The sequence below is a fragment of the Sander vitreus genome, chromosome 2 (genome assembly GCF_031162955.1).
Source record: "Sander vitreus isolate 19-12246 chromosome 2, sanVit1, whole genome shotgun sequence".
Lineage (NCBI taxonomy): Eukaryota > Metazoa > Chordata > Actinopteri > Perciformes > Percidae > Sander > Sander vitreus.
This window is the reverse complement of record NC_135856.1, coordinates 33982259-33997137: the sequence shown is the minus strand read 5'-3', so window position 1 is coordinate 33997137 and position 14879 is coordinate 33982259. Positions and strand designations below refer to the sequence as shown.

At 44.1% G+C, this 14879-nt stretch overlaps 1 protein-coding gene across 1 annotated transcript in view; it reads left to right on the top strand.

Moving 5' to 3' along the window:
* Window positions 1-7078, top strand: part of hpgd (15-hydroxyprostaglandin dehydrogenase) — a 43352-nt gene extending 36274 nt beyond the window's left edge. The window contains exon 7 of the mRNA XM_078266767.1: window positions 6453-7078. Coding sequence (XP_078122893.1) covers window positions 6453-6576 — 124 coding nt within the window. The 3' untranslated portion in view covers window positions 6577-7078. The remainder of the gene's footprint in view (window positions 1-6452) is intronic.
* The last annotated feature ends 7801 nt before the right edge of the window (window positions 7079-14879 follow it).

The window sequence follows — 14879 nt, the reverse complement described above, 5'->3', positions numbered from 1 at the left end:
AGCCGCTGCTCCTTTGCGTCGAAAGGAGCCAGTTGAGGTGGTTCGGGCATATGGTAAGGATGCCCCTTGGGCGCCTCCCTAGGGAGGTGTTCCAGGTACGTCCAGCTGGGAGGAGGCCTCGGGGAAGACCCAGGACTAGGTGGAGGGATTACATGTCCAACCTGGCCTGGGAATGCCTCGGGATCCCCCAGTCGGAGCTGATTAATGTGGCTCGAGAAAGGGAAGTTTGGGGTCCCCTGCTGGAGGTGCTCCCCCCGCGACCCGATACAGGATAAGCGGACGAAGATGGATGGATGGATCAATGTCGACTGTAACGATTTAAAAGTCGCTGAAGTTGCTTCAATCCTGGCTGTCGGCTCTCTGCAGCGGGCGGGGCTGCTGCTCCGTTCCCCCCGCGACTGACGTTGCACACACACACAAACACACACACACAGACACACACACAAAACAACACACACAAACAACACACGGTGGATGCAGGAAAAAAAGGAGATGAGACGACACAATGACCTAAATTGAGGACAGCTGCGCTCGTCATTGTAAGTGCAATGATAAGTTAAAGTCAGTACTTTATCAAACCGTATGAATGTGTGTCCCAGGCCAGGCCAGGTTAGATGTACAGGTAACAATGTAAAGATCAACAAGCCACTGACACATATGTTCAAATTTGATTCATTCAATGAATTATTATTTCTTGTCTTAAATCCACCAGCCATTTTCATATTATACCAACATTTGCAGCATCCTGAGCTTTTTTAGTAAGGTTACTAGGAAATCTCAGCCCAGAGTAGTTTTATTCTTCCCAAAACAAGTTTCCTTTTTATTTTTAAAGAACTATACCAAAAAGAAAATCACAACTTTTTTGCAACTTTCACTGTCTCCCGCAACTTCATTGCAATTTTTTACAAAAGCTCCCGCGAAATCAGGCATTTTGGGCCGCAACAATCTAAAAAAAAGGCTGGAGGGACTGAACAATACAAATTTGCAAGAAAGTTCAATGACTTGAGTAATCGTTTATTATTTGGATCTAGAGGTATCCTTTTGAGATGTTCGTATTCAGTAGCGTGCTTGGACTTGTGGGGACTGTTAGGGTGCTTTCACACCTGACTCGTTTAGTTCGGTTAAATAGCACTATTTGGTTCTCCCTCTTGGTGGGATTCGTTTGGAAAGGTGTGAATGCAACAATCCCACTCGGGTGCACCAGAAGCGGACCAAACAAGCGTACCGAGACCTGCTTGATGAAAGGGTCTCGGTACGCTTTCAATCCAACTCTGGAGCGGTTCGTTTGTGGTAAGAACGTGATCCGACCTCGAACCGCACCAACTACTGTGTATATACTCCACAAGTCTGAGCTAATGTCTCCTGTAGTCAGGTGTTCTTAGCAATCTGCGAAGCAGAAAACTGTAGTAGCTTCAATGTTTTCTAAAAAAATCCAATGTATGATAAAAACGTGTTAAGCTATTAATCTAAATATATGACATATTATATATATTTATATTTTATTAATCCTGATCATTTTGACCGCCAGATTCCAAACTTCCAAACTCATGATAAATACCCAATTGCGAGACTATTGCATTTACTGTGTTAGAATATCTTTTAGAAAACGAAATAACACCAAACAAGTTTAATTATACATTTGAGTAGTAATACATTTATCAATATTCATTTATTTTATACATTCACACCAGTAACCTATGTTTCACTAGAGAAATTCATGCAACATAACTCTGAACATCCAAATAACAATTAAAAGTCTTTAAACAAGATTCATACCATAACCAAACCTGGCAGTGCCTCTGTTTTTACTGCTGCTCGGACCGTGTGCTGCTGCCTGTTTTCCTCCATAAACTCTGCTCTCAGTTTCTCTGCCTGATTCCAGCCAGGTCGAGAACATTATAGTATACAACCACCGGCCATCTACGTGTACCGCTTTTCACAGAGTATATGCCTCTGATCCAGGACAGAGACGTTTTAGAAGTTCTTTGCCCAGGACATCCATGCTGTACTTGTTGTCGTACGTCACCGACTCTGACTTTGCCTTCATCCCCTCGTTGATGCCTACACTTGTGACTCGAGACCGCTAGTGACATTTCTCCAACAGGGACGATAGTTACCACGCAACCAATATGCATTTTGAATTGTGCAAAAGATTGAAAGATAGATTCCCGCGGAAAATCTGTGCGGCCAAATGACCGTGTTTGGCCGAAATAGGTAAAAGTGATCATATTTTAAGTGATCATTAACTCTTTTCTCTCATTTTTCAATCCAAAATCAATGCCATTTACAACAACTTGACCACCTCCCCTGCTCCTTCAACCACCACACCTGCCTCCATCCTCTCAGTCACTCTCTCATTTCTCTCTGCTGTCCCCTGTGGAGCTTTCACATTTCACCACAGGTATGTACAGCTCCACCTGCAGCCTTGATCCCATCCCATCAGCTTTCATTAAGACCTGTCTACCATCCATCGTCCCGCTCATCACTACAATCTCAATTCCTCTCTCAGTTCCGGATCAATCCCCACAACACTCAAGCTTGCATCAGTCACCCCCATCCTCAAGAAACCTGGTCTCAACCTCAACACCATGTCCAACTTCCGACCCATATCCAACCTCCCCTTCCTATCAAAAATCCTGGAACATGTTGTCGCTGCTCAAATTCAAACCCACCTCTCCTCCAATAACCAGTTTGAACCATTTAAATCTGGATTTTGCTCAAAACATAGCACTGAAACAGCCCTAATCACCAATGACCACCTCCTTTCCTCTGACTCTGGCCACCTCACCATTCTTGTCATAATCGACCTTACTGCAGCCTTCAACACTATCAACCACTCCATCCTCCTGTCCCGACTGGAAACCTGCTCACCTGCACCTCACTCTACTGGCTCCATTCCTATAATACCATAACTTCGGTCTCACTGTGAACAACTCCACCCTATCTCCATCCCCACACATCCATAACCTGGGAATCATCTTCGACAGCAACCTCACTTTTGAAAACCACATAAACCAAATAACCAGAACTGCCTTTTTTCACCTCAAAAACATTGCCCTTGTCTCTGCCCATGACTTACCTCCTTTGCTGCCGAATTCACGCCTTCATCACTTCCAGAATTGACTACTGCAACAGCATCCTCTATGGTTCATCTACTAAAGCTTTAAATAAACTCCATTACATCCAAAACTCTGCTGCCTGTCTCCTCACATACACCTGTTCCCGTGATCACATCACTCCCGTCCTTCAGAACTTCCACTGGCTCCCTGTTTCCCAACGCATCCAGTTTAAAGTCCTCCTCCTCACCCACAAAGCCCTACATAACCAGGCTCCTTCCTACCTCACAGACCTGCTCCACCGCCACAATCCCCCCCCCACCTCCCGTAACCCCCACTCCTCTGACGCAAACCTCCTCTCCCAACCACTCAGGACCAAGTACCGTACCTGGGGTGACAGAGCTTTCACCATTGCAGCCCCCTCCCTCTGGAACTCCCTGCCCATACCAAGGTTATAATCGTTAACAAAAATGAACAAAATAACGAAAACTAGGTGGGAAAAAACATTGTCTTTAACTGAAATAAAAATAAAAACGTGGCATTACAAAAAAACGATAACTAAACTAAAACTGTAATGTCTATTTGCAAAACTAACTAAAATAAAATTATCGAGTAAATTTCCTTAGTTTTCGTCTTTGTCGATCTTTCATAGAGCAAATAACGTTATATCTCTCTGACCATGACATTTCCCGTAGACATGTATAGTTTCCGACTGGGAACCCAGAAATTCCAACATTCCAAGTCAAATTGAACACAACATGTCTGTGGCTCCGAGCCTGGTATCATAGCGGTACCGAAAGTCTGAAGAAAGCGGCAGTCCTATTTGATTATGACTGTGTCAGATAAAGTGCCTTGCAGTGGAAGGTGGTAAAATATGTGGTCAATTTATTACAAGTACATTTGAGAAGCGCATACAAGCTAGGAGGCTAACCTAGCTTACCTTAAGGAGAACGCAAAGCCTCCTTTCCCTGAAACAGAAGCTAACTACAGGAGGGCTTTCTTTCCATTATAACTGACGTTCTCAACTATAATTCTGAGTTGTTTGAACTACAGAAATCTGTTTAGAATTATCTTAATAAATACAGGTAATGCAACAAGGATGAAGCATGTAAACTACGCTGTTTGTTTATTCAGAATGGAATGGATCGCAAATGGATCCGAATGAGAAACGTAAAAAAAAACTCGACCCTAGCTGCTCCCTCAGCCGAATAGTGTGGGTAACAAAGCCCTGGAACCACATAGGAGACTTTCTTGTCTCGATCACCTAATTAATACTGTCCTTCGCCACGGTCTGCATGCTGACGCACTGGCCGTGAACAGTGCTGCAGACGGGGGAGACATGTAGCACAGTTTACCTCACACTCAAGTCAGTGCAGGACATACACCCAGAGCTACGGGAGAAGCTGGAGAGGTATAGCTTTCTCCCCACCGAATAAGGCTAATGAAGTAATGATTAAAAAAACACAAATGCTTGATCAAAAGCCCGGCCCGGCCCGGCCCGGCCCGGCCCAAGGATAGCGGCGGAAAATATTGGCCCAGCCCGAGGGTCGGGTCGGGTCCGGTTCGGGCAGAGAATCTAAACTCTATTGTGAATACATATTTCTAAAAATGTATGATGATTTTGTTGAGTTATTATTACACAATACTTTTTCTGATCTTTTTGAATCCCCTGACAAATAACCCATATTACAAAAAAAACTACTCTGCTAAATAGTCTCAGGGGAGAATTTTTTTTTGGTGGAACATTTGCACCCTGCAAAAACAAACCGCCACTGTGAGCTGTTTGGGAGGCAGTCTGAGTGGCAGAAGGGTGGCAGAAAAGATGAGCCACACCTGAATCCACTACTCTTCCTGATTGCCGTCCTCTTCTTATTTAAAATGGCTGCTTATGCAATTCACACAGCTCTCTCTGTCCTCACAACCAGCAGGGTTTGTTTTTGTTTTTCTTTTGGGTTCTGTTTGGTTTTCCCACACACTCATGCACGGAAATACATGTTTATACTATTTTTAAGTAATATTTATTATGGGTTGTAGAAATTGGCTTTAATTCAATCCTTAATTGTGTGTGTGGTCTCTTATTTTTGTCATACTATGAGGTGGTTCTTGACAGCCACATACAATATTAAATGAAGTTAATTGTTCACAAAATACAGTAACAAAGTAAATCATAACAAATTACATTTTATCATTAAATATTAGGATTGAAATGATCAAGTTATTTATACATCAATGGTAAATTTTACATGTAGTGTTTTGTTATGTTGTGCCAGCACATGATATGTAGAATATACTGTGTGTAATACCTCAAGTATAGGATCTACACACACCTGAGTTTTGTAAGAATACTGTATGTGATTGCTTTTTATTTCACTAGTACATACAGTTACTGGACAGAGTAAGTGGTCAACATGCACATGTCTTTCAGTCAAAGAATGTGAAACAAACTGCTGAGCTTTTATTACTAATGTGCTGACAAAATGCTCTTACTAAAGTAGGATATCAGATCTTGTGATTTTCTGTTTGTGAACTGATTTGCCATTTGGCTCTTTCCAAATAACTACAAGTTAAAATGTGTGGTCTTTAAGACACTCGGAGACACTCAGTGTCTTTGTGACTTTTTTCTGTCTGTGTTCTGATTTATTCTAACTCTGTTATTATTAGGGCCCGAGCGCCCTATTGAAACTGGTATTATTATTATTACGGCAAATGAATTGCCTTTTTGAGGGGCTTAACATACTCAAAAACTCACAAAAATTGAACATTGAACTCAGCAGGGAGTTCCCTTTTCATTGCTGACAATTTGCAGTGTCTGAGTGCCGCGCAAATGCACGTCTGCCAGTAACCCCTACGCACGCAGAAGCGCGAGGACCCGTCCAACGCTGCTTGCAGCTGGTATTTGTTATTGCATTTTTATTTTACTCAATTTCTACTTTGCAGCCAAATGATACTTTATCTTTCAGGAAACCTGACAAGTGTCTATTTGGAGCCATTCAAAGTGGGACTGAAACAAGGCACAGACATAAATGTTCTTGTGCTACACATAATAGAACAGCTATGAAACAATCAGATAAAATATGTACCAAGGCGCTGCATCACTTCCCTACGGGGGTTCATTTCAGTTAGTAATGAGCATTGTTTTGTTAACATTCGATACTGGCCTGAACAAACTGCCTTTATCAATGGCTCTATCAACACCTTCAAACAGTTCAAATTGTGCAACTCAGAGCAGTAGAAGGGAAGTGTATAGTTCCAGACGAAGTTAAGGCTAGATGACTTCCTGATCTGTGTGTGTGTGTGTGTGTGTGTGTGTGTGTGTGCGTGCGTGCGTGCGTGCGTGCCTCTCTTTTCCATCTGTAATCTCATCTAATCACACATTTTCTCTCTGTTTATCTCCAGACCATCACTGATAGCGGAGGGAATGATGAGGATGATTATTGACACCAGTCTGAATGGAGCGGTGATGAAGATCACATGTTCCAAGGGAATCCACTTCCACACCTATGAACCCATGTCTGCTTGAGCCTTGATATACTGGACTCCACGCTGCTGCTGAGGAGAATACAGTGCCTCAAACTGTCTGAATGCAACACACCAGAAACTGGTTCAGGACACCAGGCTGCTTCTAGACTCAATATCCGAACTGCGTCAGAGCATCATTTTGATTCTACAGGAAAAAACTGACCTGAACAATGCCTGATCATGTTTATAGGCCTACAGGTGTCCAACACGTGAATGCTATCCAAATAATAGTAATATGCTGTCTGTTTGATTTTAATAATTGATATGATAGATTGAAGTGTTTTCAGAGGTTTCCAAGATATAAACCAAAGTTATAGAGCTGTCTTTTTCAGTTAGCTTTCTATGTGTTACAGGAAATAGTTGAGTCAGTGACATCCACCTCAGACATCACTGATTATGTAGCTTATGTAATTAAACAGTGTTATCAGCTGTAAAAGTTATTATTTAACAGATGGTATATACGATTTGTGTAAAAATAAAAATAAATCAGTGGGATACTTTAATATGAGAGATATGGGACTCGTTTATTGATATTTCATAATGAATGTAAGTGAATGTCTACATTAAGCCGTTTTAAACAACATTTTTGTGTAAAACCATTTGCATCCACACAGTGTTTCCAGCTTGTTTTTTGCAGAGTACTCTCTCAACTACTATTCTTAATGAAAAGGGCAGAGATGCAGTGCAGATACAGTGGGGCCAGGACTGGCTATGCTGCTTTTTGGACAGCAGGGTCTCAGAAGGATGCTGAGATTTGTGACAGGCTCAGATATAATCTTTTTTTTTACGAAAATTTGAGTCATATTTACAGCTTTGAAGGGACTGGCATGTCGACCAGTTACACATACCGGTGGATCAGTTTTGGACCCTGTACATACAACTCCTACCAAGAGCTATGCATGGAGATAAAGAATGTATTGACCAGTAACTGTACAATGGATATTGTGTAGTAAGAGAATACACATGTAATTGTCGTCAAGTGTGGCAGCCATGCGGGTCAAACTCTGACGCTGTTTTTAACACAAGGTTGCGAATTCAAACAAAATGAATTGGTTATTTTTAGGCAACAAAACCACTTGGTTAGGAAAAGATTGTGGGTGGGTTAGGGTTGTCCGGTTCTGTGTAAAACATGGGCCATCCTGGGACCGGTGTCCCGTGCCCATTACTGCTCATTCAAACCCCAAGGATATTTTGTTCCAAGTGGCCTTGAGTCTGTCAATAAAGGACTAGTTTGTAGTTTGTAGTCCCATGACTCTAAGTGACACAATTTTATGTGCAATACAATGTACATTGAATGTGTTTGTTCTTTTTATGTCTAATGTATGTATTTATAATCTCATTTTGATTACATTTTTAATTTCTTCAACATACTTGGAACCTCAAGGGCGGAACAACTTATCAACAATACATCAGATAGATACAGTTTTGGGTTGTTGGAGCAATGGGACGCCCAAGTTTAATTATTATTTTGCATTGTAGATTGTTCACAAAGTTGATGTGATCCAAAAATCCATCTTCATCCATCTTCATCCGCTTATCCGGGGTCGGGTCGCGGGGGTAGCAGCTCCAGCAGGGGACCCCAAACTTCCCTTTCCCGGGCCACATTAACCAGCTCTGACTGGGGGATCCCGAGGCGTTCCCAGGCCAGGTTAGAGATATAATCCCTCCACCTAGTCCTGGGTCTCCCCCGAGGCCTCCTCCCAGCTGGACATGCCTGGAACACCTCCCTAGGGAGGCGCCCAGGGGGCATCCTTACCAGATGCCCGAACCACCTCAACTGGCTCCTTTCGACGCGAAGGAGCAGCGGCTCTACTCCGAGCTCCTCACGGATAACTGAGCTTCTCACCCTATCTCTAAGGGAGACGCCAGCTACCCTCCTGAGGAAACCCATTTCGGCCGCTTGTACCCTGGATCTTGTTCTTTCGGTCATGACCCAGCCTTCATGACCATAGGTGAGGGTAGGAACAAAAACTGACCGGTAGATTGAGAGCTTTGCCTTCTGGCTCAGCTCTCTTTTCGTCACAACGGTGCGATAAGTGATCCAAAAATGGTTTCTGCATAATCATCCTAATTGGTCTTAATTTGCTTTGTACCAAAATATCCTGCAAATTATAGCGTTACCCAATAATTTGGCATCATTTTTCTGCAAAATTTGAGTCAAACCCAGATTCTGTTTAGAGTACGTTGTAATGAGAGGAATAGTATTTGATTTATTCTCCTCAATTTGGGAGTCAAATTTTTTTTCAAGACATTTCTTAAAAGGGTCGAGATTATTCTCTATGTCTTAACCCTTATGCCCCCCCTCGTGCATTTTTGTAAATTTTTCTCAACTCAGCTTGTGGCTTTTCTTTTTAGTAATATTTTTGAAATCCAATGTCTTTTACTCTTACATGTCTTTTATACTCTTTTGATGCATTTTGCACCCTCTGGACACCTTTGTGGCAAAAATGTACACGTACAAAAAACTGCTATTAAATCATCATGAATCAATATTTTTTTCTGCTTTTTTCAAAAATCACTTATACAACTTCAAAGTTGCGCAAAACTACCAAACATTCAATCATTTTTAGGATTTTAACTCTCTAAATGCCATTTTAATTATTTATATTATTTATTTTTTAAACACAAAAGATGAATTTTTGTCCATATAATAAATAGTAGGGGGGTAGGACTTTGGTGGTGATTAGAGACTTGGATATTTCAAAGATTAGCAATACCATTGATTTGATTGCATTAGTATTTTTTATGTAGTGTCAGATACTCCCTCTGGACACATTTGTGGCCAAAATGCCTCATTGACTTGTAATGTCAGCATTTAAATTTTTTGATTTTCTACTGTGTTTGGTAGTTTTGAGCAAGTTTGAAGTTGTTTAAGTGATTCATAAAAAAGCAGAAAAAAATATTGATGTATGATGATTAGTAATAGTTATTTTGTGTGTGTACATTTTTGCCACGAAGGTATCCAGAGGGTAAATTTGAAGAGGACACAAGGGTTGTACAGCAGTAGCCCAATGTACAATGTTCTTGTAAAAACCCACAACATCAATGTCTGTCCATTTGCACTTCTTTCCCTGTGCTATTTGTTTAGCTGCCCGCTTGTTTGTATTTTGGCGAATTGTTTGTATTATTTGCACAGGGAAGAAAAGTTTGAACGGGTTGAGGCATGTGTATGTGGTGGTGGAGCTGAGCTGTGGCCCTGCTGTCCGAGCATGTTGAAACCTTGGGACAGGGGGAGCACTGTCTGGGTCCCTTTCTGGGACAGTGGAGCTGGCTGCTGTGTAGGTGGGGGTGCTGGTGCATAAGGTGCAGGTGATTGTGTGGGAGGTACTTGTGCTTGAGGGGCGCAGCTTCTCTTTGCTGGTAGTGGTGATGGCTGTGGTGGAGGCCCTTGATACTAAGTCATTAGTTTGAGATAATAAGTCAATATTTTGAGAAACTTTCTCATTATTTTGAGATATTAAGTCAACATTTTGAGATAGTAAGTCAATATTTTGAGATGCTAAGTCAACATTTTGAGATAGTAAGTCAATATTTTGAGATGCTAAGTCAACATTTTGAGATAGTAAGTCAATATTTTGAGATGCTAAGTCAATATTTTGAGATTCTAAGTCAATATTTTGAGATGCTAAGTCAATATTCTGAGATACTTTCTCTATTATTTGGAGATACTAAGTCATTATTTTGAGATACTAAGTCAATATTTTGAGATACTGAGTCAATAAGAGGAGTACCAAACTGCTGTAATACAACATAGGAAAATCAGCATTTAAATATTTCCATCTGTTCACACCAATGAGTTATTAACACAAATAATCAGTGGTGTAATTCATTAAATGAAAGCTTACTATGTTGTTTTCAATTGTAATTTAAATTATTTATATCTAAACCCTTGTATTTTCAGCTTTCTTTAGACCTTTACTACAACGAAGATCAGATTTATGAGCTGATATTGATAGGGGAATGGCGTTGTAACCTTGGTTCTAAGAGTGAAGAGACTATCTCTCCACCGTTACATATTCCATATATGGTGTGATGTCAGGTACATGGATACTTCTTTAAGACACACTGGCTTGCCCGGCCACGCCCTATGCTATTTCCTATAAAGCACCTGTGCTGGCGTGGAATTACTTGATCGGAACCGTCTCCGAGCTGCCTACAGCTGGAGAGATAGTCTCTTCACTCAGAGTACCAAGGTTACAACGTAACCGAGCGTTCTCTGTCATATCGAGACTATCTTTCCACCGTTACATATTCCATATGAACGGGGACATCTTTAAGACACCCCGTGAGGAGACAGTGCTGCCCAAGCCCAGATAGTGTAAAAACAAGTTATAATGAACTGTTTTAAAAGAACACTATGAAATATCAACCAGGTCAAGGACCTTCAAGTCGCAAAGGCCAATTCTGAGGGGCCAGGCACCAGCGTGCGCCCTGCCAGGAAGGGGCGGAACCTATTCCCACACAGCAAGACCCTATGGTGCGGCACCAAGGCGCCCTGTGCAAGATGGGAGGTATAGCCTAAAACCACATCATGGGGGGCCAAAGAGGAGCCACCAGACATAGCCTGAATTCTCAGAGAGAGGCTGGAGGAGAGCAGAATGAGGAGAGGCATAAAGCAGACCCTGAGGCCATAGGTGGCAGCCTTTGTGGACAGCAACCCAACCTGCCTGGGGTACATCTGTGGAGACCAGCTGGTGGTAAACCACTGGCCGCAGAGCACTTCAGCCACCAGCAGAAGGCTCCGTGCCTCTACGAGACCAACCATAGTCCGGTGCACAGGTCTCAAGTAGAGGAGGGTGAGGGGAACTACTTGGCTGTCCTCAATCCCATGAGGTGAAGGCAGAGCCACCAGTCAACCTGAGAAGTGGCAAATCAGCCAACCATTGAGATGAGGATCATGAGTCCTCGCTGCCTATGAGCGCCTCCATACAGTGGTGAGGTCCAGGGAGCCAGTGAAATGCCAAAGACAGAACCTGAGACGCAACATCCAGCCCTTGAAGTTACCCTCACCAGCTTCATGAAAAGTTGGGATACCTCATCACAGGAGACCATTCATTACGCGGCTTATTATGTGGCTCATTGCGCAGCATAATACTAGGCTATTGTGCAAGTCATCACGCAGAGTTATTGTGCGGCTTACTGCGCGGCTTATTCAGCCCTCGCACAGCTTCGGCCTCATGTCACAACCTTGAGTGTTGGCCAAGGTTCAAAGATCCACACCCCTTTATAGCCCCTGGTTCGCCTGGAAAGCTTTTTTCTCCTGTGCACAGCGGCAGTCACCTGCGCCCGCCCCCCTTTTCACAGTAGGTCTCACTGAGCTGAGGGAGAAATAGAAGAGGTAGGGATGTATACATCGGAAGGAGCAGCCCGCAGGCAACCTGCTCCCAAGGATCTAGACCACTTGTGTGTGGCTGGCAGTGAGACACACAAGGTTTGTGGAATCAGGATTCTACCAGTGTGAAGCGCACCTTTGCACCCTCGTACTTCATTTGTTTAAACTGAGAGAGGAGCGCTGTCAGGTTTACAGGAAGGGCACTGTCCATAAATATGGCCGCCCTGCCGAGAAGCCGTTCAAAATCATTGACAATGGAGTCACCGCCTTTGTCACTGTTCTGTCCGCAGGACACTATACCGCCCTTGAGTAGAGCATGGATGTCACCTCTACATCCGAATCTGCCACCTCCTCCATACCAAATTGGGGAGAGCAGGGGCATTAATCCAACCTGCAAGAGGCGTCTCTTCTCCCTGTTAGCCAACATGACGTCTGTGCTCAGCAGGAGCCCCATCAGGCGCGTCAGCTTACAACTGCAAGCAATATGGTGGAGAGGGAGTCAGCCGCTGCAAATGGGAGGCTGCTTTTTGAGGCCTAAAGATAGAGGGAGGAAGGGAACCTGCAAGGACCCCGAACACTGCCCCCACTGACACAGTTTCAAGCCTGTAATACATTTTCGACAGGGGCCTCTCAGAAAGAAACAAAGAAACAGCCTCAGCCCTCTCTAGTACGTGCCGTTTTAAAATCGTATTTTAAGGACTTCCCTGGGCAATTCTGAGTGTTGAATATTCTCCCCAAACACAATACATGCCCATCTTCTAAAGGGCAGCAAACACTAGGGGGGCTAGCAAACACTTCCTTGTTTATACTAGCCCGGGAAGGCTAACAGTTGCGTGCTAAATCAACTAATAGTCACTTCTGCCTTTCTGTCAACGTAATTCTCCCCGAAGTTCTTAATGGAAGAGGGAAACACTGTAAGCCGTCAATCAACTAACCCAGCCAACACAGACTTTGTTGTTGTTGTTGTTGTCGTTACCAGTCACTCACAGCTCGGATGTAAGGAGAGTGACGGATAGCTTTGCACTCACACAACTAGTGGACCTCATGCCTGTCATCTTGAACAGTGATGGGAGCTATGCAACAGGCCTCTCAACTTCACTTTGTTTCACTACGCTTACATGTAGGGGAAATATAACATACGGTTTTGCCAACGGCCAGCTTCACCGGACATAGTCTGATAGCCGACTTTACGCCTGCTCAGCACACATTGCACGTCAGCTCACAAATACGCAAGCAATACGCCAGTAAAGGGAGACACAGCCGGGAGGACAAACAGTCGCTGCAACCGGACTCCGGGAGACAGTCAAACCGTTGTCACTTTCTTTGTATGGAGACACGTATTTTCCCTAGGCGCAAAACCAAGCCAGCTATACGCCCGAGGGACTTCAGCATCCAACCACCCCAGGCTTTACCCTGAGGCAGAGAGACGCCGGTAGGTTCACACGTTCAGAGCGTGTGAACTGACTAGGCCAGCAATATGCTCCAGGAAGGAAAGCAGGAAAGTGTCTGTTTCGTCTGTCAAACGTGGTGTATACTCGCTGCAGCCAACCTGTCGAGCGCCAGTGTAACGTCTTGGGAGCGCCGTAACTGTTTATACTCGCGCGTGGTGGTCGCGACACTAATTGCAGTCTTCTCCTGAACAGCGGTGGCGCTAATGAGGAAAGGCTACCGACTTTGCTATTTCTACGGACTAGAAGAAGAAGAAAACGATAAACAGCAGAACTGGCAATGCATCAATGCATCGATTTGATTCGATGGTCTACTTCGTCGGATCAAGCCTTTTATTCACCATAAAAGAACCTGGCATCCGGTTACCCTCGAGTTCGATCATGCTTCCTGTTTCCGTTTTGTCGCGCGCCGCTGAAAAAAATAGAGTGGTGTGCACCCTCTGGACTCGGCTGCGGCGACTGCAAAACGGCGAAACAGAGGCTAATTATTGCTATCTAAAATACTAGTTAACATTAGTAATTAAACTTAAACAGCTAATGTGAATCGAAACTGCCTGCGAGCTTCTCCTGTACTGTACGGTAATTTCTCTACTGTGCGACAGTTAGTCCCGTGGTTATGACACAATCATTAGCCTATTTTTACAAAAACGTCTACTATGGAGCCATAACGTCAGGTACAAGGTAATGGAGCCTTTTATACAGTGGGGCAAAAAAGTATTTAGTCAGCCACCAATTGTGCAAGTTCTCCCACTTAAAAAGATGAGAGAGGCCTGAACGACTTCTACTGTCGCTTTGATGGACAATGGGTCGGTCCTGACACCATCCCCCTCAACACCTCCCAACAAAGGGTCTTCCCTGACACCATCCCCCGCGACACCTCCCAACAGCTCCAGCTACAGTGCATCAACTCTACCTCCCCCACCTTAAAGGTCCCCCCCTCCACCTCCCCACCCACCTCAGTGACGACTCTCTCCATCAATGAGGAAGATGTCAACAGACTGTTCAGGAGACAGAACCCCAGGAAAGCTGCTGGACCGGATGCTGTCTCCCCATCTAGCTTGAAGCACTGCGCTGACCAGCTGTCTCCAGTGTTCACAGACATTTTTAACACCTCACTGGAGACATGTCACGTGCCAGCCTGTTTCAAGACCTCAACAATCATCCCTGTTCCGAAGAAGCCAAGGACAACAGGACTTAATGACTTCAGACCCGTCGCCCTGACCTCTGTGGTTATGAAGTCCTTTGAGCGCCTTGTGCTTTCTCACCTCAAAGCCATCACCGACCCCATCCTGGACCCCCTGCACTTTGCCTACAGAGCCAATAGGTCTGTAGAGGATGCAGTCAACCTGGCCCTACACTACATCCTCCGGCACCTGGACTCCGCAGGAACCTACGCCAGGATCCTGTTTGTGGACTTCAGCTCTGCCTTTAACACCATCATCCCCGCTCTGCTTCAGGAGAAACTCTCCCAGCTTGGTGTGCCTGACTCCACCTGCAGGTGGATCACTGACTTCCTGTCTGACA